The sequence below is a fragment of the Aphelocoma coerulescens genome, chromosome 3 (genome assembly GCF_041296385.1).
Source record: "Aphelocoma coerulescens isolate FSJ_1873_10779 chromosome 3, UR_Acoe_1.0, whole genome shotgun sequence".
Lineage (NCBI taxonomy): Eukaryota > Metazoa > Chordata > Aves > Passeriformes > Corvidae > Aphelocoma > Aphelocoma coerulescens.
Window position 1 is genome coordinate 52,608,899 of NC_091016.1, and position 24,847 is coordinate 52,633,745.

Sequence of the window (24,847 nt, forward strand, 5' to 3'; positions counted from 1 at the left end):
TTGATTTTTTTTTCCACCCTAAATATATATGGAAACATATATACAAAACACTCTTTAACTTCAACTATCTCTACTTCTAGGTGATCAAATTTTGCCCAATAATCTATTATCAGATTTTTATCCTATTTGTTTGCGAAGAAATTCTTTGTATAAGCATCTATGCTAACATGTTCATTTAAGCTTAACTGCATGTTTGCCACTTAAGTTAGGTGGTGTGATAAAAAAAAATTTAAAAAGTAAAGGTGAATTGATAGAAGGCTGTGTGGCTCTGAAACTGCCTTGGCGGCCTTACGGGGGTAACCAGGTGGGTGTCCTGGTCAGATGGGGTCCACGGTCACTTCAGGGCCGGCCCTGCTCGGGCTGTCGGCCCCCCCGCGCTGTACCGAGCTTGTCGCCGCCGAACAGAGGTGGGAAAGGCGGGGCCGGGCGGGGCCGGGCGGGGCCGGCGGGCGCGCCCCGGGAGGTGAGGCCGCCCCGGGAGGTGAGGCCGCCCCGGGAGGTGAGGCCGCCCCGCCCCGCCCGAGGGCCGCTTGTGGCGGCGGCGGGCCCGGGGGCTCCCCCTGCCGGCGGCCGGCGGGAGCGCGCGGGTGGGGGGCGCGGAGCGCGCCCTGCCCTGCCCGGCCCCCGCCGCCGGCGCTCCGCGCTCCGCAGGCGGCAGCGGCTCGCAGGCGGCAGCGCTGGCCCGCCCGTCTCCGTCCTTCCATCCCTACCTGCCTCTCTCCCTGCCTGCCTCTCCCGCCGGGGCCAGCCCAGGGACCCTCTGCCACGGGGGCGCCGCCTCCCCCGCTCGCTCCTTTCCTTCCTTTCCGCCTCTTTCCCGGCCGGTGAGAGCCGCCGGCTCGCCCCGCCGGGAAGCCTGGGCGCCCCCCAGCCATCGCTGCTGCTCCCCATGGGGATCCGGGAGTTCCCCAACGGCTCCGCGCGGGGCAAAGCCGCCACGCTGTGAGTACCGCCGGGGGCCGGGCGGGTGGGCCGGGGGGACGGGGACACCGCACACCGCCCCACCTCACCTCACCCTGGTCGGCGGCGCCGCCCGTTCCCGGGGGTCGCTCCGGTGGAGGGCGGCGAGGAAAGTTGTGGGCGCCGCGGGTCCGGGCGGGCTCCGCTGCCGGCAGGGGTCCCGCCGTCCGCCGCCAACTTCACCCGGGGCCGGCGGGGGGCGGTGGCGCTGGCAGCGCGGCCCCGGGCTGATGCCCCTCTCCCGACCCGCAGCGGCATGCGGCGCTCCCCCGATGTCAGCCCCCGGCGGCTGTCCGACATCAGCCCGCAGCTGCGGCAGCTCAAGTACCTGGTGGTGGACGAGGCCATTAAAGAGGACTTGAAGTGGTCTCGCTCCGTGGAAGACCTCACCAGCGCGTCCGTGGGGCTCACCTCCATCGAGGAACGCATCCTCCGCATCACCGGCTACTACGGCTACCAGCCCTGGGCCGCCAGCTACAAACGTGAGTCCCCGGCACGACGGACGGGCGTGGGGGTTTGCCAGGACAGGGGCGAGCGGGGGCAGCCCGGAACCGGCTGAGGGATGTGGGTTCGAGGGGCTGATCGCTTTGCCGCTGGAACAAACCTCGCTGAAGTGCTCTCACTCTCGGCGAAAAATTCTGTGCCCGCGTTGCCTTAGTCCTTTGGCAGTGGCTGGTTCACGAGAGCGTGGTGCTAAGAATGATGACAGCTAAATTCTGCTAAGAAAATAGGTCAAATGTTTGTCTTCGATGTTGCAGTCACACGTAGCGACAGTAATCACCGTGGGCTAACAGCTGTGTAAAAGCCCCTGCACGTTCATGCACAGACTATTTCCACAAGTAACGTGTTATCAGTGTGTTTCCGTTGTTTTAGGAGTCTGTCAAATTTTCCCAGCACTTGAGCTGAATGATCTGTCTTTTCCTATGTCGAGTGAAACTGTTTCTTTCGTATGCATGCACTTGAGAAAGAAACTTCCAATGATAACGATATGAAGAGAGGTGTAGCTGTATTCTTTCAGATACATGATTTTAAAAAAGGAATGCCCTATTTCTTGTCCATCATTCATCATGTTTATGTTAATTGTATGCATGAAAAAGTTCTAGAATACTTTACCAGTTAATTGAAGTCATAGCGTTATTTTGGTTGTCTTAATGTCGTTTGTAACATTACAGGGTTTTTGTTGAAAAAAGGATTCTGCTGTAACAGAGATAATTGCTTTGCTGGAAACACTGGCTCTGATAAAGTGGTTGTTTTCATGTTGTACTTCCCTAAGTATTAAGTGCAAATATTCTGAAATATTTACTACTGGATTATCTATTTGGCAGTGTGTTTAATAATGGAATAGAGTGATACAAGAATGCATGGCACACAGTACTAGTTCAGTTTTTCTCTGAGAGGAGCCACTCCTGGTTGCCTGAAAATAGGACTTTACTAATAAATATTCTAATACCTCTTCTGTGAGAGCCTTTTAAAATTTTTTTCTTTGATTGCAATGATGACAGAAATATTGGATATTTGCTACTTTACTCACTAGGAGTATGGTATTTCTGGAAAAGCAATTCCAGTGCCCGGATTGGGGCTGTTCTTGAGAGTAAAGCTTATTCAGGCAGTTTTAAGGATCAGATCATATGTGGATGCCAGACTGAGTTGGATGTTAATGGTTCTATCTGACAGAGTGACTAATAGTCTAGCTGAAGTCACACTGAGCTGCTGTGGCTGAACCTTCTGAAATAATAAAGGTCATGCTGGCTCCTCAATTATAACCTATTTGTTGAAATTTATAACTCTGTCTGAAAAAGTTAATAGCAAGCCCAAGCCTGCTATTCTAGTTACATTTTCTCTCCTAAATTGATGTGAATAACAAAATTACATACTTGAATTGTAATGCTGGGGAATAAATATACAAAGTGTCTGATTTTCATAAATGTTTGTCTAAAAATAATAGGTTATGTGAATTTGTTGCCAATTAAAATCTGAGTTACTAGGATCATGGAAGGACACGTAGAAGAAGAGACACATCTCTGCAGCATGGTTTAAGGAGAGCTGTGTTGATCTGCATCAGTTGAATAGCTGACTGAATGGGGTATATCATAAAGTGGGAAGACAACTTTGTCACCGCCACTTTGAAACCTCTTTGAATACTCCCTCAAGTTGGGTTGACATCTAATTTTGGGATATGGACTTTCCTTGTGACTTTGCAGTTAGAAAATTTATTTGGCTCAAGTACTGTGAACAAATGATTTTTGTTAAGCTCAGATTGCAACCTGGGTACTTTTTGTCATCTTATTTTGCATGCTTGTAGACATTTGGATGCACTATGATTATAATTACGGAGTGCACTAATAATGGACCTGCTTTGCAGAAAATAAATCTATAATATGGTCTGATCTAGATTTATTTAGTCTATTTCTCTTGGTGACGTTCTTTTTATTGCAACTAAATTGCCTTTAGGGCCAGATCTACTTCTTTTGCACTCGAGTGTATTCCCTTCATACTTTATTTAGACTGCTTATATATATACAGGTGTATGTGCAGATATATATAATTGTTTGAGAGATCCAGAAAGCTTTGGCTGATTTGGTTGCTTTTGTTTTAGCAAACTTCTGTTAGGGAAACTACCACTGATAATCCAAAATAGTGTTACCATGATCCCAAAACTTCCTTGGAGAACAATTTAAAACATACCGGGATGCCTCAAGATTATGTAGCAAATCCAATATTGAATATTCTTATAAATTAGTGGAAAGAGAGGAGAAAGAAGTGAAAATGTGCTGAAGACACAAATTGATCTGGGTTGGACAGAATGAGAAAAGACTCATAACATTATTCTAGGGAGACTTGCCTCAGCCAGGTGACTTGCTGAAATGTCAATAAATGTCATTCAGTTATCACAAACAGAAGCCTCACGTTTCTTGAAAATGCTGAAATTACCTGCCAGCTTTCACATTACATTGGCTGGTGAGTTTGGGACCGTACACAGCTCAGGGAAGACCTCTGCTGTTTGCCTGCACTTGCAAACCAGATTTTAGGAACTGGAATAATGTGATGCAGTTCCTGTGTGTTAGGATGCCTTCAGAGAATTTAGTGAAATACTGTAATTTTGCTTGTCCGCTCTCAAAAAATATTACAGGAGGCTCTGACATGAGCAAGGAGAAAGAGTGCAGGCAATCTGTAAAGAGCCTCAAGAGTTTTTGCTGTTTACCTTAAAGAGGTTGAAATGAAAGTATTGGAAAGTACTGACACATTGCTTAGGCAGGTAGAGAGTTTTTCTTCTTTCTGTGTCATAAGAGAAAAAGGCAGGCAAAGAAACTGAAAAGCCATCAATTAAAGACTGATTGAAAAAGAATATTTAAGAAAACGTAATTTATTCTTGAGATGAAGATTTCAAGGGATTGTAATAGCAGTGAAAAGATCTGGAATTGTGATAAAATAAACATATAGGAGAGAATATTAAATTTCATTATCCAGAATTCAAATTAGCCCCTCCTTAGGGTGTGAGGAGACTTTTCTTGAGGGTTTCTTGTGCTTCCCTCCATAGCATCTGCCAACCTTTAGAAAGAGAATAGGAGTGTTTCCTGATCCAATCTGGTAGTTCTTATTTTTCTGAATTCTTTGATTTCCAGGGTAACTAATTATGTGGTTAACTGCTCTCCAGTCTAAATCAAATATTCATACATGTCCCATGGGAAATATTTTGCAGCATGTGATTTGATTTTTCAAATATGAAGGCAGAGGGGAAGAAACAGATAAGATGCCATCAGATTGTAGAATCATACTCTTATGCAGCTACCAATGTAACAGCTCAATATCTGTGAAGTTCTCATTATCAGTAAGAGGTATGTTGCCTTTTAGTTTTTTTTCTTTTAGTTAGAACATAGGAATCAAAGACTTTAATTTAAAGAAGCCCCCTAAACAATGCCACAAGATTTGCAGAACCCATTGACAGTCTTCTGTCAAAGAAGCTATTGTTAGAGCTGTATTAGCACTGCTGTTCTCTTCCATGAAGGTTATGTGAATTCTCATGATTTCTGCCTCTGGAAGCCTGGGACTTCAGCTGAAGAGCAAAGGCAAGTTTGGAGGTGAACCGCCGTATTTTAAGTTTCAATTTCACACCATTGTCAGTCAGAATCAGTTTTCTAAATATTCTAAATATTTTTAGAAGTATAGTTCCCTGGGAGCTTTTCTGCACTTGACAGATACTGGTGTCACGAAACTCTTGGACTGTCCTCCTGGGCAGTATGGAAGACTTGTCTATTTTAATGATTGTAGCAATCGCCAGGGTGCTTATTTCCTGTGGAAACAAATGTGCACAGCTATCACCTTTACCAAACCTTCATTTTTCTCTAATTAGGTCTATTTTGTGGTGATTCAATATCACACTGTGTCATTATGTGATTAGTATTTTAAATACATTCACGTGGGCTTGAGCCAGCTATCCTTATTTTGCAATCTTCTTCCTACAGATCACCTGCTTCTACTCCTTGTTCAAGATTAGGGTCTTTCTTTTAAAGCAGGGACTTTCATATATCCTTAGCATGTGTTTGTAAATACAGACTTATTGTGGACAAAACAGGATTATATGGGCCTTGGCCTCCCTCTTTTATTCACTTACATTCTTTCTGCGCTCACAGATGTTTCTCTACCTGCAGAAAGAAAATTAAGAGAATAGTATGTAGTTTTAACTCCTCTCAGTTCTGTTTACTAGGAATTGACTGCTATCTGTGGGTCATGGCTTGTGAACATACATTTCTCTGAGGCTTTGACCTTGTGAATAATTCCAGGTTGTGGCAGTGATAACTTCTAAGAGATGTGATGTTCAGGTGAAAGGGAAAGATTGTGTCCTCTAAATGAAGTTCTCTGGCTTTGCTTCTCCCTGCTACTTTAAGTATCAGTTTTCATATTTTTAATGTTTCCTCATAGTTATTTCAGCAATAACAAAAACCATATCATTTTAATGCACAAAATTTCAATATAGTACTCATCCAGTGTGTAGCACATTCGGTCTTGACCTGAATGTGGAATTGAAGTGCTATCACCAGTATAAGTAACATACTGGAACACATTGGCTGAATAACCTGAGCATTGCTCAGAAAGCATAATTGTCTGAGTATGCCAATCACAGAATTATATCAGAGAATGATTTGTGTAAGAAGGGACCTTAAAAGTCATCTAGTTTCCACCCCCCTGCCATAAGCAGGGACACCTTCACTGGACCAGCTAGCTCAAATCCTCATCCAGGTTGGCCTTGAGCACTTCCAGGGATGGGGCACTCCTAACTCCTCTGGGCAGACTGTTCCCAGCTATAGACTTTGATGGCCTTTCAAGGTAATAGTTTAGTGTTGGTTTTAGCTAATTAAACGTATGAGCACTGTACCCTTATAAATATTAGAGTATCAGTTATACAGCTAAAGACCAGTGTTTCCAACTGATCCCCAGTGTTCCTCCTTGTGATTTTCTTTTCATGTGCCACTGAATGCTGAAATTTCACAGTTGCTAAAAGCAAATCCAGTGAGGATATGAATCGAGAGAAATTTGTGCAAATACCATTTTCATGTCTTTGCATCTGAGGGAGAATTTAACTTACTCTTTTGAGTTGATATACTCCAGAAGTTCAAAGATATAAGTTGAAGACTATAATTTTCTCTGGGGAAAGCCATTTTCAGGCCAACAGTAAGCAGTTAATTTAAACTGATTGCTTGCTTTCCAATGCATAAATATTGAATGTAATAAGTTTATAACTGATGCAAGACTTGGTGGTATCGTTCATGTTGCTGTTTCTGAAGTCAAATGATTATGTGAGAATCTTGCTTTTCACGTGAAAACGTGGAGTAACCTCTAGATGTCTTGCTTGGTGCAGCTATCTAAGTTTCTCTCCCCAGGGTCAATCTATAGGTCAACAGCCCTTCTACAATACCCAATCTGTAGGTCACCACTGAAGAAGCTTAGAAGATGAATAACAACATGTGTTTTATAGCTCTTTTTTTTTTTTTCCTTTAAGATAGGCTTATGGCATCTGAAGCCTAGTTTATTTTTTAATCAATGTTCTTCAACTCTTCATTGTCAATGCTAACATAAGTAATTTCTATGCTACCAAGAACACCTACGAAAACACGGGAATGCCTACAGGTTAAAGAAAGCAACGGTGATGAATTGCACTGCAGATTTAAATTACTGCAGCGTTGTTGTTTCAAATGTCAGTTGCAGTTATCTGCCGCAAACTAAGCCTACATACGGTGATACATGAACCAGGGATATTAGTGACTTATGCCCACATGGCAGCTCACACAAAGACTTCTTAAGCAATTTCCTCACGTGCATAGTAGTGTAACTGAGAAGAGCTGTCCCCAGAAACAGTCTTTTTAAGTATTTCAGAGACCCTATCACAAGTCTGCCTGTAGCCCAGATACTACAGGATATGTTTCTCCTTTGGAAGGGAACCCATTGGCTCCTGGGGGTTTTAGATCTTTGGGTGGTCTTGCAACTGAGAATGAGCATATCTAGCCACCCAAGGCAGGGCAGAGCAGTGCAGGTGCTGAATACTGAGCAGCTGCAAAAATTCCAGGTGCATATTTAAAAAAAGAAGCCTTTCAGACGCTTCTTTTTCAAGACAATTCCAATAGAGGAGAAACATAGGGATTCTTAGGCTTTTGAAAATTGGTAATAATTTTTTGGCCTGTCCTAAGGAGAAAACTGGTTCCTGTTGCAATATAGAGCTTAATTAATCACAGGCTTTAAGTTTTAAATTTCTTGCTGGCAAGCCAAGCAAATTCTAATTTAAACTGGTTTGCTAAACATTTTTGATTGTTTAATAAATATTTAGTAAATGGTAAATGTTTAGTGAGCATTTAGTAACTTGTTTACTAAACAATTTTAATTGTGTAGTGTTAAGTAACCACCACTTTTAACTAGGCAGATAAATAAATATTTTGTGTTTCGTATCTAGGTTTCAAAGGGAAGAAACTAAAAATTGCCACCTACAAAATGGGCCCTCTTTTTTTGCTTGTTTGCTGTTTAAACAAATTAATTCATTGCTTTCAGCTTTTTTTTTCAGTGCAGCTTTAATTTCATGTCATCTTCAGCCATTTATGCAAAACAGTTCATGGGACAGCAATTAGGAGTCTGTTGACTTCCAGCATTCATTTTATACCCTTAATGAATGTTATCATTGAATGCTGCTGTGTTAGAATATACCACTGAAGTCTCCACCATGAAAACCTACTGCTAAACCTAGCTGTACGTTTTTGCAAGGTCAGGGCCCATGTTAACAGTTTTGAAGAGAGTTACCTGGCATTTGAGAATCCTTTCATTGGAAAACTGCATTTTTTTTTTTTTAAATAGAAATGTGAACATGTTCACTAATCAATAATAATGGGTTGTTGCTAAAATCAGATACTACTCTGAATTGATATGGAATAATGAGGGAGCAAGTTAATTTGTGAAAAAAATTAATTTGGAAACTATCAAGAATCATGAACAAATACTTTTTTTTTTGGAACTATTTTTATTGCAGACCCTTTGTCAGGGTAAATTTCTGTAATAGTTCTGGAGTGCACTGTGTGAGGTATGTTTGCAACTTTAAATAATTATTTCTTTAAAAAACCCAATTAATTGCACAAGATAATGGCATTGAAATCAGACTAAAGCCCGTGTTGTTCTACAGTGATATCAGATACTGTTGTGTTACTGGAGTGTTACTGAAACACAAAGCCACAAAAGGACAATGACCAGCAGTGCTCATTAGCTTAATAGCTAGTTTTACTAGATTCTGGCTCATGTCAGGGCTGTCTTCAAGGTGAGTTTTTGTGCCATAATCTCTCTTCAGTATAATAAGGTGTTTGCGTTTCATATTCCTTGGGTAAATTGCTGATAATTTCTGCCATTTACTTGAGATCAAATAAGCCTCAAGAGAAAGAGGAGGATGGCAACCTGGTATAGGGGCAGCTATACCCTGCCAATGGCAAGGAGTTGGAACCAGGTGATCCTTAAGGTCCCTTTCAACCCACACTGTTCTGTGGTTTTATAGAAAAGTTATGTAAAGGCCACTTTAGCCCTTTGGCAAGTGCCATCCTTTGGAATGCAAGGGTGTCATTTTGTCCCTCTTGATGTTTTGGAAGCTGAAGCCATAGACTTTCTGTTGTTGCTTGTGAATGATGACTACTCTGAGAACAGTAATAAGATGAGCACTTATGTTTGTAGAAATTTATCTGCAGATCATGGTTCCTACCTAGGGAATACCTTGCCTTCATGGGATACATCTTATTGTAGAAACCACTTCCTGAGCATTTATGATTCCCTGTTTGTCTTCACTAGGCATATGTTCTTTCATTCCTCAGCATATTCTTTGAAGAAAAAAAGATGCTGTGATTGTGTTGTAGTGCTAGGTTTAGTTTAGCAAGCTGCAGCCTTCCCTGAGAGCTCAGCAGAGCTGCTTAGGGCAGTACAACCATTGTCACCCTCCCGCAGTCCATTTCGGACAGCTCTGCAGTTTTGCTCCAGCAGCCATCAGCTTTACAACACAGTGGCAGCGAAGGAGGCGAGAAGGGTCTCCCCATGAGGGTTTCAGAGGATCTTTAATCTTACATCTCATCCCAGCGACCCCCAGAGGCAGAGAGACCTCGTGATCCAGGCACAGGGGCTTTTTCTCAGGGGCTCAGGGGCGGTACATGGGCAGAGTTGGGGTACAGGAACCAACAGGGAGGACCCGAGGGAGTGGCCAGGACTAGGGGCAGGGGACAGTGGGGGGGGAACAATGTGAAAGGCATTTAATGAATGAATCAGTAGGAAATACAACACCACATGATTGCATGGAAGACCATAGAGAAATATTTTCTTTATGAACCGCTACATGTAGTATTCCTTAGACAGAAGGGATGCAGCAGTGATATTCCCTGATTTCATTTTCTTTAGACTTTGAGAAGCTTGTTCTCCTCTCAGTCATCTCCCCTTATAAAAAAGTGCATCTGAGTGGTTTCAGACACCTCTCTTTTTCTCTGGAACTTGAGGGCCTAATAAGGTTCTTTTTTTTTTTTTTACCAAATGTGCCTTATTTTGCTTCCCGTCATTTTGTTTCCATGAGTGTATCTGGGCAATAGAGGAATTGGGATGCTTTCTGAGAAAAGCTCTTCCAGCAGTGTAGGAATTTAGGTAGCCTCACATTTAGAAGAATAACAATGACATCATGTAGTCAATAGGATGTATTAACTCAGCAAGCCAATCATCTGAGGCAAGGAAATTTGAATATTTGAGCTTCTCCAGGATAAGGGAATGTAACTGATTTTTAGTGAAATAAGAAGGCCTTAATCTTGCAATTAAATGTTCTTTTTGCTTTGCTGTAACTAGCCTCTGTCAAATAATTCATGAGAAGTGCCTTATATATCTAAAGGAAGCAAGCAGATTTTCAGTTTTGAGCACTGGTGCAGAGTCCTATTGATCCCATTACAATATAAATATTGTGGCAGAGCTGATCCAATAGTAACAACCCAAAGGTGTGGGGTTTGAAGAGGTGGACTCTGCTGGGTGGTGCATGCAAAGCCCGTTTATTACACAAGTTACCAGCATTTTATAGTTTACTACTCCTGGGTAGATCCATAGGCTCAAACCCCCCTGCCCCATTCCCATAGCAACACTATCAAGTCCTTGGTGATTCCCTCTTGCAACAGCAGTGTCCTGGCTAATCATCCTTTTGCACCAGAGGCTCAGGTCATGTCGTCCTGTTCGTCCTGTTTTGCCTCTTGTTCTTGCCTTGGGCTTTGTTTCATCTGTTTCTTGTTCTTGCCTTGAGTTTTTATCTGTCCCATGGCTTTCACAGCACTAAAACTAGTAGATCCACACAGCTATCAACTTTCATTGCTCTCTGGCCTCTGTCACAACGGGTATCTTTTCCTTGACTCTTACATCAGAAATACCACAAATTTGATGCTTTTCCTCACTATCTCTTCACACCAGCTAAGGTACCAAAGTAGCATGGAAGTTGAGCTGCTTGTCCACTGTCCAAGCTGAGCAGGCCAAGTCATTCCTCCTTAAACTCACTGACTGTTGTGCTGTTTTTAGCCCTGTGGCAGCCTGGGGGCTCTGCCTCATCCAGGATATCTTGCTGTGGCTTTGCCAGATCCATGCAGTTGTGTGAACAGAGCACAGGTTTGTGCTCAGGTGGGAAGTGAAGCAAGAACCTGCTCCTTCAGAGCTGCTGTGCTTGTGTGAGGATGGTGATGGTGTATTCGTGGTCATGCTCTGAAAACCTGGAGTTGTTTTTCCTGTTTCAAGCAGTAACTGCTTTCCAGAAAATCTGGTTCATTGGGTGTTCAGTAGGGATTATCTGCTTGCAAATTTTTTGTCCTAGTTGAAATATGCAGTGCCAGGATTAACATCAACAGTGCAGTGTTTGCACCGTGAAACAGGAAATACAACTTTATGGCTTTGATTCTGTTGTCTCTCCTTCTCACTTGTGCAATGTTTTTTGGAAACTTTGAGACTGATTTAATTACCATGCAGCCATTTATTCTGGACAAGCAAAGATGGTAATCATGTTCACTTTTTCAGCTTAGGCGCTAGCTACCAGTTATGGTTTTGGTTAGCACTTCCCATGGAATGGAAATTAATGACAAGAAAACATTGTTCCTTGTACTTTTGCTGAAATGATTTTTAGCTGCATAGCATTTAGTGTTCTGCTGGCCTGGTAATTTCTCAGTTGTGGGTCTTTCTTCCCTTCAGAAACAAGACATTTATAAAGTAAAGAAATATGTTTAGGTTTGATTACCAAAGGCTAGTTAAAAAGAAAAAAATTACAAAATAATGTAAAGGTAGAAAAAGGCAGTCAAGAAACAAACCCCTTAATGTCAGTGGAGACATGGAAAATGTCTCTAATTAAGTTAGGAGATTTGATCACTTTCAAGTTGAGCAAGAGGAATGAATAAAGAGCAGAAAAGGCTATTTTTTTTTAGCAGATTTGGCTTCCTGACACTTCTACATCATATGTTGTGACTAGAGGCCTCTGTTTTTCAGGACTTATAATTTCAGCTATTTCTTACATGCATTGCAAGTGTATTCCATGGGCCTGAACTTGGGAACTCAGATTTCAAGCAAGCCAGAGATTATGCCCAGACAAGTATTCTGGTGCATTCAGGAGTTAAAAAATTATTTATGTTTTCTCGATAGACATAGGAATGACAAATGGGTCTTGACTTGGAAATGAACATAAGCCCACATTCAGTTATTATAGTAGGTATATCATGGTACTCCTACATACAGCCATGTGAACTTTCTCCCAATATATGGGAAGTAAAGTCCTCTTTATCAGTCTGGGAAATTACATGAGTTGGAGTAAAAACTAGGTTAGCATGAAGGAATAGAGCTACTCTATGCATGGCTTCAGGGATTTTGGGAGGCTATCTGACTCCTGTATGGTTTTTCCAGCTTGCCAGGTTATCTTGGGAGAATATATGAAGAATGCACAAAGACATCTTAAATGACTGCCTTCCCACAGTCGTTGGCTTGTAAGACTTACTAAGATCCTCTTAGAGGGTGCAGTGTGGAATTGGATCTCTGGTTCCAGTTCATAAAATTACATCACAGTCTTTGGGAAGCATTATTTGATAAGTAACTTATTTAATAAACAACTTACTTATTTGCTTTTCTTGTTTCAAAGACAACTTGCTTTCAAACTTTATAGCTTTGTAATATGTAGTTTACTATCTGGAGGAAATTCCTTGTCTTCTGCAAATAGTGATTTTAAGAGGTAGAGGGCTGTAGATGTGTTTTGACTTCACCCAGAGTGAGAAGTAGTTTTATAGTATTTTATAATATTTCTCCAAATGGAAACCAAAACGAGAGTAAATCATAGAAGCATGGATGAGTAATTTCTTTGTAGAGAAATGCATGGACAAGAAACATGTACTGGGAACAATACTTTGTGCTTTCTGTTTTTGCTATCTGCATAGTAAAAACTGGATCTCATTGGAAATAATTCTGGCAAACAATATTAGGCATTCTGTATTTATTTCTACAATATGAAAATATTTTTGCATAACATCTTTATAGGAATCTTTGCTATTAAGATTACTTTAAAATGATGCTCATATACCAGACAGTGTTTTATCACTGCATGTCAAATTGTTTTACACTGTACAATAACATTTCTCTAAAGGCACAGTATCTCTTGTCTATATCGTGAAAATGCACTGGAAGTGGTAGTGGAACTAGAATCTTTAGAGTAGTTTTAGAGTAGTTTTTGTTCCACGATGAGCTTACTGAACAAGGGAAACAGGGAAATGCGTCTCCAGTACAGCACTTTTTAATGTATTATTTAGTTCTGCACTGATAATGATGAGAGAATTAGAAAACCTGTTGGGATGAATCCCTGACTCCAACCAAGCCCATGGCACTTTTCTCAGCAACTTCAGTCAAGCCAGGCTTCACCTATCAGGCTTAAGTCTTTGAGTTTGCCTTTTAAGCAGGCTTCCTGCTTTGTGTGCTGAACATTTGTTCCTAAGGCAACTGCATCCAATTACACCTACCCATACATGGTCTCTATTATATGCTCCTGAGTGGTACTGAGGAGCTCAATTTAAATTACAGAATAATTATTTCTTTTAATAGATGTGCAATTTTAAATTTCTTTAATCTTAAACTTGGTGTTTAGTTATTACTTAATATCTTGTCCCAACATGGGTAGAAAGTATCTACAGAAATTGAGAAGAGACCACTCTTTCTTCCCGTTGCCTAGAAAACTGACTACCAGAGCCCAAGTGCTGAAAGCAGAATGAACATACATGCAATTGTTTGCAGTTTTAGGTTAGGAGTAAAGGATTGAGACTTCTAACAGGGCATGCTATAGAAGCAACAATAGAGGAGAAAAAAGTCCTTAAACAAGTCTGTTACCAATAGAAAATATGTATTGCCCTAAGCTCCAACTCCCACATTTTTGCTAAATAATAAAACATTGTTTATGTCTTTCTGCTTCAGATGAAGACAAAAAATCTGCCTGTACTAGAGTGGGGGTCACTGAATCGGTCTGAGGCAGACGCCTTTCAGAACAGTAAAAGAAAGACATTCCAGTTCATCATTTGTATAAGTAGCAGTCTGAAAGCCATTTAGGTTTTGACAGCCCTGACTCAGTCAGGTGAGGAATAAGAACATATAAACCCAGAACTCCTTGCAAATGTAAACAAAGGACAGTATGCAGTGGGATGGAATTACAGTGTTCTTGGAGAAATTTGAAATGCTAGAGATAAAAAAAAGTTGCACATTCAGCTTAGGTTTTTGGTGGTGATGTTGTTGTTGTTAAATTATCCCACCACAAAGCCACATGTGTGATGGGCAGGATGTGGCTTGGAGAAACTCCGTGGTATTGTTTAAAATCTATCTAATGAAGCTGTTTGAGTTAGTGCATTAACCTCTTATCTCTTTATTTTCAGAGGCCAAAATTGTTCCATCTTCATGTTGGTAAAACTGATAGAAGCTAAGAGGAATTTTGTCAAACTAAAACCAATAACTAATGATATGAAGGAATACTGCAGTCCTGAAAGGAATTGAGGATTCTGGTCTGACTCTGTAATAGGTTTGTGAAAGCTGTGCAGTTTGGCAAGCCTGGACACTCTTAAACCTCCAGAGAGTCCCAGAGCATGCTCACCAAAGTATTTTTATAAACACAACATGCTATATCACAAGGCTAGAGTCTCTTTTGCTATTTGAACATGTTCTACACTTTTCAAATGGAAGTGCAAAGTGACTGGATCTGGTCCCAGCTTCTAACTGAGAGTATTTGTGTTGCAACTATCTATTGATATAAACATGTATAGAAAATTCCCTTCCAGCCAAGAGTATTCCCCTTGTGAACGTCTAGTGAATTCTTGTTTCCTTCGCTTTTTTCCATGCTGAAGGCAATTAGACAGTTGGTGTTTTTGATCCTCCAATTATCTATAAGAATATGATCCTTCTTATTTATGCTGGCTGAGGACAGCATGGGAGCAATGAAACTGCCTTTCCCTCTGAAGCAGTTCAAAGCAGGAAGAGGTAAAACAATCTCAAATGTTGAGATAATTAGGATCTTGAAACACTTTTTTGGAGGGAGGTTTGTAGAACCTATGCAAAGTTGCATGCCCAGTTGTAGGAATTGTAGCAGAGAAATAAGAGGTCAAGATCAAGAGGCATAAAATACCCTGGATATTAAGTGCTCTAGCTGAATTACTTGCACTGTAGAATAAATGGAAGGTACAACAAAATCAGCACCTTGCAGAAAGGCTTCTTCTACTTGAGATATATAGCTCTCAGTTAGTTCAAGGTTAAAACAGTTGCACTGTAATCTGCTTTGTGTAACAGCAGCTGATCTTACTAAAGGATAAGTGGTTATATAAATCTCAGCTCAGTGTTGAAGCTGGTGAATTTCACTGATGAATTTCAATAACCAACCTTGCAAGTCTGATCTTTCTTGGGTTTTTTGTTGCTGTTGGTTTATTTCCCAATAGGCTGAATTATTCTGTCATCTCATAAGGATGATTTCATTTGATTTTCTTTTTTTTTGTATTAAAATTAGAGCAATTCTCAACCATTGTATAATTCTAATAATATATCTCAATTTTGCATTTATAAGCTTTTGGGATTAACTAATGAATGAAATTTAAATATTATATTAGTTATGATAAGGTAACATTTCAGGCATGTCAGCGTTGAAGAAGCATTTGGACAAAGTCCTTAATAATATGCATTAACTTTTGGTCAGCCCTCTGAAGCTGGCAGCTGGACGAGATGACCATGGTAGGTCCTGTCTGAAATTGTTCTATTTTTTCCTACTCTTCATCTCTCATAATTTTTTTATGCTAATGTTACACCATTAAAATATTAAGGACCTTATCCAGTAACCAAAATAATAGCTGAAAACACCCATGGGTGTAATTACAGCATCATGCATCTGCTTTGCAATTGAAAAATAGGTCTTTAGTGGTTTTATTCAGTTAAATAATGAGGAAGCTGTATTTCATTGGAGTTACTGAGTTGCATGGAAATGTCACTGCAACTATTTAATACACAAGTTTCAAGCCTGCAAAATTACATATGAGTAACTTAAGCTGTGCAGAAGCTGTGTGACTAAAATTATTTGTCTGTATATATTAGCTTGGAGGATATGAATTATCTGTATTGCTCCAAGTAGTTGGTTTTAGACAACAGTGAATGTAGAACTTTTAAAAAAATACTAATTTAATATTCTTCACATCATAAAAGATCATTTTTGTCTGTGCTAATTATAGCGATCTAGAAGATTGTATCATTACTCTCATATATAAATTTTAAGTAAATTTGTGTGTAAATAGACCAAATTTTTTTTTTTGTACAAACATAAATAATTCCCTGCACTGTCAAAATACTTGAGTTCTCATAGTCATTTTGTCCTTTTCAACGTAATCACTGATCTATGCTTTAATTTTTTTCAAGTCTGATCTAGTCATTTTTACAGAATACAATGGAATCCAAAGTAACTTGCGCGTGCTGAGCAATTTAGCTTGACACAATGGTCTGTCTATAAGGAAAAATTCTTGTGACAGGGTTTCTTTGTGGTTTATTTAATACAAATTAGAATCTGTATAAATTAGTGTTTTGATGGATGTTTGACTTATTTCAGAAAAATGTATTTCTTCAGGTAATAATTCTGAGTGAACAATTAGACATTGTTGCAATGTGTTGAGAACTTAAGACTTTGATACCTTGTTTGCAAGAAGCACCATTTCCTTAAGCATAAAATCCTCTTCAAACCAAATACATCATTCATTTTATTTACATTGGTTCTCTGTTGACTTTAGTGAAGTGCCAATTAAGCAGTACAAGCTTGTAGAATACCGCTTAAAATAAGTAGCTTGGAAAAGACAAGTAAAGACAATTATCAGTTGTAGGGTTTAGGGAAAACAACATTAAATTTTCAGATGTCTCTCTGAATAAAAATTATAATTTAGATGCCCTGGATCCCAAATGCGGCATGTGACAAGAAACTGTAGCTACCTTTTCCTGGTGCTTTTGTTTGTTTTGTTTTGAGGTTTTTTGTTTGTTTGGGGTTTTCTTGTGGGTCAGGTTTTTGGAAAGAGAAAAGATCTTGTTACAAACAGGTCTTACAGACTTGTAGACTATACAAGATTTATAGTCTCTTGTACAGAACACAACTCTTCTTGTTCTAGATAAACATCACTCAAGGGACAGCCATCTTTAAGTAGCCGCTATTAACCACATTTTATTTGCGAGTGTTCAGCTGCAATTTGAACAAAGAGAGTGGGAGGAGAAGGAGAGAAATTAATCCTACCTGCTGGGAGGCATCCTGTGGGAAGCCTTACAGTTGCCTTCTGTTCTCCAGCCAGATCATTCTCTTGCTCAAAGCCCTCAACTTCTTCCTTGCTGCACTCTCTACCCCATTTAGCACTTCATTTGTCTTTTCTCTCAGCTACTGATGATTTTTTTTTTCCTCTCCTGTTTAGGTTTCTTATCTGTCATGGGGAAGTCTCTTTCATTTTCTAAAGCTGGCTGCAGTACTGGTCGTGTATAGATAAAGACCAGACCTAGAAGAAAAGGAAATTCAGAAACACTAACAACATTCTGGACACTGATGTGCTAAAACCAAAAACTGCTAATATGTTCTGAGTTTTCTGTGGGGAACCCAAAGAGAGAAGGTGGCCAGTGCTAGAAAGGCAACTCTCAAAGGAGTTGGGGAAAAATGGCAAAGGGGAAGGCTGGTAAATCATGAGTTATACCAGTTAATTTTTACATTTAAAATGAGTGAACATAGGATTCTAAATAGAGATGGCGTTTCAAGTTGCTTTGTGATAGGATCTGTACAACTGCTGGGCATCAGTACAAATATTATGAATGTAAAGTAGTATCTGTTCTGCAGAGGAATATATGTCCCAATCTGTTTGTGTGTAGCCAGTCATCTCTAAGAATGAAATGCTAGTAAATTGTATTGAAGCCCTCTGCCTCCTTTAAACCAGCATTTTCTGAAGAGCTGGTCAGACCTTCCCTCACAGCTCCTGCAGTGAAAATGAGAAATATCAGTTCACACAGCAAATGTCACATAACTCACCTGAGTTCTGGTTTTGATAGTCATGATGTGCTGGACTATCCATATGCATATATATGGCAGTTAACGAAAACGATTTTGGCAGTAACAGAGCAACAGGGATAAAATATGGAAATCGAAGGAAAACACACTGAATCGATTCACTAAGTAAAAAAAATAAAGCAAAATAAAACACAAAGTGAAAGAGATTTTTATGGAAGTGTAAGAGTACGTGGGTGAGATGCCATATGGAGCATTGGGTTGCGGGCAGCCAAATTTGCATCTGATGTGAGCTCTGTGAAAACTTGTAAGGAAATAAATAGGATAAGAAAGACATTGAAGAATAGCAAAGGCATAGGAGAGGTCATGAAAGTTTCAAACAGGTCTGAAGAGCTAGAACTGGGAAGAAAACTAGGCTTCTTTTCTGTTGAAAATCTCAGAAGTGCCAAGGTTTCTGGTATCTTAATACATTTGTTATACTCTTACTTAAATAGATTATGAGCTCAAACATTAACACATGAACTGATTGCACTCCAAACAAGTTTTGTTAAAAGGTGACTACTAGCAGGGCTATATTGTAATTTTTTGTTTTGTAGGTGGGCAGAAAGATAAAAGCAACTTTATCTGAAATAACCAGATGAAAAAAACCCACATAGTCTAGTATCAGTCAAAAATTACATTTTCATATAGCCATATAAGTACTTAAAGAGAATATTAAGAAGATTCCTTCCATTTAAACATTTCCTTCTCTTGTACTATATCCTAGCCTCCATAATAAACAAAAATAGTGGTCAGATCTTGGTTATGCTTTTTTCTCACCTTGTATTGTTTCCTGACTTAGAAATTTGTTGGCCAGCAAACTCAGCTGTTTGTGATAAGGGAGAGAGAAGAGAGACATCTTCCATTGAAAGTAGATTTTGGGGGCAATGTGGTACAATTGAGTGATCTTAGAACAAGCAGCCGCATCTACCTGTTATTTTCTATGGACATTGTTTTGACTTGTATCAGTCCAGGATAACAGGAATACAGGGAATGGGGTAATGTATTGATGTGATCTGTGCTCTAGAAGTGCTTTGTACTGGGAAGTTGTCTGAAAAAGGTACCCCTTCCTTTCCAGATAAATTGTTCTTGGCAAAGTAACACCAGAATCCACAGTTCTCTACCTCCTTTGCTTGGTGGCTGAGCCTGTCCATATGCAATATGCCACATATCTAAATCAAGATTTTAATCCTGGTATTACAGTGCTCTGTGCTTTCCATTGATTTAAATACAAATATGATTCTCACACATGCAAACCAAGTGCATGTGTGTGCAGTGTTAACATCCAGTGCTGTTGGGCTTTTAGTGTTACCTTGGTGAAATATGTGTCCCTGAGCAGAAACAGTTACATTTTTCAGAAAAAGTACCACAAGAGAACATTATGTAGGGATCCCCACTGACACCTTTAGGTGGTTTCTTTATGTTGACTGATTGTTCTTGCAATTCTTTTCCCCCCTCCCTTTCTAATAATTTAATTTGTTCGCTTGTATAAAGCCCATTCGTTTTGCACTGAATTTATTATCTCTATCCCAGCTATGGATTTGTTCATCTAAGGCATTTTGCAAAAGCCTTAATTTAGGCTTTTCTACAGTTGCAGCAGTGAATATTGTAGTCTGACAACCAGTTATTTCAACCTGCATAGATCATTCCTTGAGTGGTGTTCATAGAGAAATGGAAAAATTAGTAAGGGAGTTTGGCAGAAAGTCTATGTACTATGCTTTTTACATGGCCAGGAGAAATAAGGATAACCTCTTTAGGGAAAAACAGAGGGAAGGCATTAGGAAAGAAATTAGTGCTATTTTCCTATGACTAAGCTGTTCTGCTAAGAAGTCTGTAAGCACCCACAGTGTACTAAGATCCCTGTTTTGGGTGCTCAATGGAATTCAGAGACAGATTTCTTTTTTATTTAGAAATTGAAATATGCATTGAAAATTTATTTCAAAATACTGGAAATTTTTGTGTTGTCCATGATGCATAATGTTGAGTGGGTGATGGATAAAAGTATAATTTGAAATAATATGCTAATACAGTTATAATGAGAAAGTTTGAATTTTTTAAATGACTTCTTATTCAGTAAGGTTTAGGGTCCACAGACAGGATACTGTAACCAGAAGACACCACAATTACACTGCCAAGCCCCAAATCAGATGCGCTTATTCTGGGCTGGTACACTCCTGCTAATTCTGACTTTCCAACACCTAGACATAGCCCATTACCTCTTACAGCATTTCTTTCCAGTAACTCCTGTTACTTGAGGATAGAAATACAGGAATTGCCATGGTTGCTCTGAGTTAAATTCCATCTAATTGTTATTTAGCTTTCAAGAGAAAGCAAGGTTAGGCAGGTCTGAGAATGTATTATGAGAGAACCTCTCCAGAAAGTTGCTGTTAGATTTTTTGGGGGGCCTTTTTTTGTTGGTTTTTTTTTTTTTTTTTTGGTTTGGTTTTGTTTTGTTTTTTTCCTGATCCCTTAGAGTTAGCTGGTAAAAATAGGAGTTCACATATTTAAATTCAGGTTTTGAATGTTTTGGCAGGTGGTGTCTTACAGGTTCAGATAGTGTCTTAAAATAATCTAACAGCTTGCCTATGTATATTTAAACTGCAAAATAGAATATACTATGCCAGTTATGATAAACTATATGGAATATTATCTTTGGCCATGCAAATTACAGGGACTTTATTGATTTGATTGTCACTGATTTAGTTCAGAATTCTCAAATACCTGACAAGGTAAACAGGATTGAATGATAACAGCCAGCTGATCATGAAATGATGTTTTGCTAAGCAGTAAAAATGCCTAGCTACCAAAGTAACAGTGAAAAAATATCAGAACATGCTGTCATCCCCCCTTATGCCATGTGTCTTAGAAACAAATTTGTCTGAAATGGGAACACAAGCAGGTGAACCAGATAAAGGAGTATAACCTAAAATATTTCTATGTCTTAAAAGTATAAAAAGTAGCTGCACTGATGCCTAGACATTCCACACAGTTTTGATGAAGGACAGGAAGATGAAAAAAAAAAAATTAATTTTCAAAAGTATTATCAGAAGATAGACTTATTTTCTTCATGGTTTGTTTCTCAAGTTAAATTATGTGTGTTTTTTTGTGAAACCAGGAGGCCTTTACAAAAGTATAAGTACAGTTCAATTCCATGAGCATTCATCCCCATTGAGTAAAAAGCAAGCTGGTCACATACTCAGACTGTTAAAAAGTGCAAAAGATCTTTGAATGCAAAGTGTAATTAAAAATTCACTTATTCTGTTTCACAGTATCATTCTTGTGTAAGTTTGACTTTTTCTTTAATGGAGTTCAGATTTTCAGTTATTGTTATGTTTTCAAATGTATTTAGCATGTTATACCTAAACCTTTTCTCTCATGCTAGGTTTTTTCACATACTGGAATCACCTCTTCAAAGTTTCTCCTACATGCTATCTAAAAAGACCTCTAACCTGATGTGCCAGTTTGGACAAATTTGGAGGAAAATATCCTCTGATAGAAGGCAGGTTACAACCACCCACCATGTTCAGGAAAAAAAATTTCCTCAGAGGAAAGTAAAAGAGATTAAAAAAACTATTTATTTAACAAACACACAAGAAAAGGATAACAATGCTAAATAATAAAACCTCTCGCTGTGCAAAGAAACCTGGGAAGATTTCAGAGTCCTTCTGTAGGAGTGGTCTCTCTCCTCCTCCTTGGAGCTGGGTTGGTGCGGGCCCACCTCCAGGGCCTTGCTGGAAAATTCTCCCCATGTGTTCTGATGCTGTTGAAACAGTCCAGAAGAAAAGAAGGGAAGACCCAAAGTCTCAGGAAAACTAAGTTCAACTCTCTGTCTCCCTCCGGAGAAAAGGAGCCGAAAGCTGGCTGAAAAGCAAGAAGGGAGCTTCCCCTGCTCTTGCTACCACAGCAGGAGAACACAGAGGAGTCTGTGTATGTGTGTCCTTGAACAACTGCTTTGAAAAGTTCCTCTCCCCCCTCTCAGGCTCAGTTTAAAGGCACAGAAAGGCACAAAGTTAATTTCTGGGCAGAGAGCAGTGATAGGAGATATACATCACAGTCACCTCAAGACACCTGATAACAGGTATTAGTTTTGAATATTGCTCCCAGCTGGTCCAGGCATAAGGTATATTTTGTGATTTTTGCAACTGTATTTCCTCCCCAGACCAGTTCTCTTTGTTCTCTTGTTATACCCTCCTTTGATCCTGTTTATTTTGTACTATTGGGGGAAAAGTGCTCTAAATAATAATTCTATTACTGATACTGATGGTCCCAGTGTAGGTGGATTCTGAATGTTACCACAATATAAATGTTTATAAGTTATGCCCACTGACTGTAATGCCAAGGGTTGGTGTGTTTCTTGTCTGACATGGGGAGGCTGCAGACCTGCAAACCAGTCAATATGTTGTGACATGTCTGGGAAGGAGGGACTGTGTGTGGTTTATTATTTAATAGGAACTAGCTCATAGAGTCAGACAAAGCATTTGGGTTCTCCCAGTTCTGCTGGAAAAAAGACATCTGTATTAGTTGCAAAAATGTTTTTCTTTTCTTTAACAGAGAAAGGTAATTGAGAGAACTTTCCTGTTTATAACATCTATAAATATGAGATGGGGTGTTTGGATTTGCTGTAGAAGTTTGTTAGAAAATGACTCAAAGAGGAATGCTATTCTCTTTCCACATGTGTCCTGTAGGGTAGTTTTGGACCTTTACATGCCAGCTTGGGCGACTTGTAATAATCACACTGTGAGGTGAGTGACCTCAGACCGGGGGCAGCCTGGATCTTTCAGGTGCATGCTGCTCCACAAGCTGAATCTTCTACAGATTTTTTAAAATTTATTTTTCACTGACTCCAAGGTGACTAATTCATTCAGAAAGATTACATCATATTAATTACTAAGAAGTATTTGACAAGTTGTGTTCTTTCCCAGGGTGGAAGTGTAAAGTGTGGGAGCATAAATCAATAGCGTCAAGCCTTGTGCACAACAGGCTGAGATAGGAAGTGACTAGAGGTGGGATAGACAATAGTCTTATTTTGTTATAAGCAAACTAAAGTCATCTCTGAATGTAGGTTCAAGAGGAAGGGAATGATATTCAGCACTGTTCTTGGCGGTGATTTTTCTTGACACCTGGTGAGTTGACCTGTCAACAGATACATGCAGGAAACGGGGACAACCCAGTGAGGGAAGTGAACAGCTTAAGCGATGGCCTCTTCCCTCTCTGGTTACTGTGGCTGATATCTCCCTCCTGTATGGTTTTTCCCATTATTTAATTATTTTATGCATTGCACAGAAAAGGAAGCATACTGCACAGGAATGAACCTCTGAAAGGATTTCTGTTCTTGGTGTTGATGCTTCTGCAATATGATGGTATCTGCAAGGAAAGTGTTCTCTTCTTCTGTCAGGCTTAACTATCCTCCGTATGATACAGTGGAAACAGATACTTTTCACTGCACAGTGGTCTTTTTGGGGAGGGATATGTCTGGTGAAGCAATTTATAAAGTGATGAAATTATGTTTCAGTTCAGAAGTATTCTGATGTAGCAATTGAGAGTGGGAGATTCCAGTGGTCTGGACAAAGTGAGCAGACTTGTTTGATAAGTAGCATTGCATGTCATTTTTCTCTTTTTACAACAAGAATGAGATTTGCAAAATCCTGAATGCTGAAGGCTGGAATTTCCCTTTTTTTTTGGAGGCTAGGTATTGTGCATCTCACTTGCACCTTTGGAAGTTTACTGAATTGCCTCACATTCTCAAATGAAATTAAATCATTCCTCAACTCCAGCAGAGTGGGCTTTTTTTTCAGTCTTAGAATTGTTAGTGATGGGCATGGTAAACTGCAGTAATTTTATGTAGATAGATAAATACATAACATTATTTAAAGGGATATGAAAAAGTCTCATAAGTGAAGCCTAACTTTGAAAATTTGGGGGACTTTATGCTTAAGTAAATACATTATAATCTATTCAGATAATTCCAAGTGAGTTACTAAAACTGATCAGTATAACAGCTTTGTTTGCTGCTGAAGTGTTAGGAAATGTCAAAAGTGAAAGAGGTAGCAGTCCCTGGTTGTTTAACCAGGACTGCATTTTTTGAATGGCTGCCCCACTTTTGGTATTTGTAATCTATTCTGGAAGAATGGAAAGAATTTTCTCTTGATTGAATAAATCAAATGAGTAAGTTTGGAAGCTGAAGATCATATTACAATAAGAATTTTCTTTTCTACTAATTCTGATTTTGTTGGGGTTTTTTGTTTTGTTTTGTTTTTTTTTTTTTTAAAGATGTACTAGCTCTCTAGGTTCCTCTTGAGCCTCCTTTCTCCAGTCTAAAAAATCCCAGTTCCCTATCCCCTTCTCATAAGGCTTGTGCTCTAAATCCTCCACCAGCTCTGTTGCCCTTCTGGACATGCTCAAGCACCTTCCACCTCTAGCAGTTCTCCTGGATAGCCCCACAGTGTGATGGGAGCTCAGATGAAGAGGGGATTTATTAGAGTGTAAGGGGAAAAGAGCCAACTGGGAGCTGAAAAGAGCAGTTGGGAGTCTGTGGAGGAGCTGGCAGAGGTTGCAGCCTGGTCCCCATGTGCTGAGGGCTCACTTTGGCCACTGAAGGGGTTTCTCTCAGAGCTCCCATCACCTGTGCTGTGAACGTACTTGGTCAACTGCCCCATGGAAGGACTCTTCAATTCCTGTCCCCCACAGCTGTGGAGCTACCCCAGGGCATGTGCTGGCCCACTCTGGTGCCATATGGGCTGTCTGCTGGGGCTGAGGCATCAGTTCATGTCCAGGTGGGACATAAGAAAAAAGAAATGATGTGAGCAGAGCATGACC

General features: G+C 39.9%; 1 protein-coding gene across 1 annotated transcript in view; it reads left to right on the forward strand.

The window, feature by feature from the left end:
• Positions 1 to 682: 682 nt before the first annotated feature.
• Positions 683 to 24,847, forward strand: part of SLC35F3 (solute carrier family 35 member F3) — a 168,229-nt gene continuing 144,064 nt past the window's right edge. The window contains exons 1-2 of the mRNA XM_069010287.1: positions 683 to 942; positions 1,213 to 1,442. Coding sequence (XP_068866388.1) covers positions 890 to 942; positions 1,213 to 1,442 — 283 coding nt within the window. The 5' untranslated portion in view covers positions 683 to 889. The remainder of the gene's footprint in view (positions 943 to 1,212; positions 1,443 to 24,847) is intronic.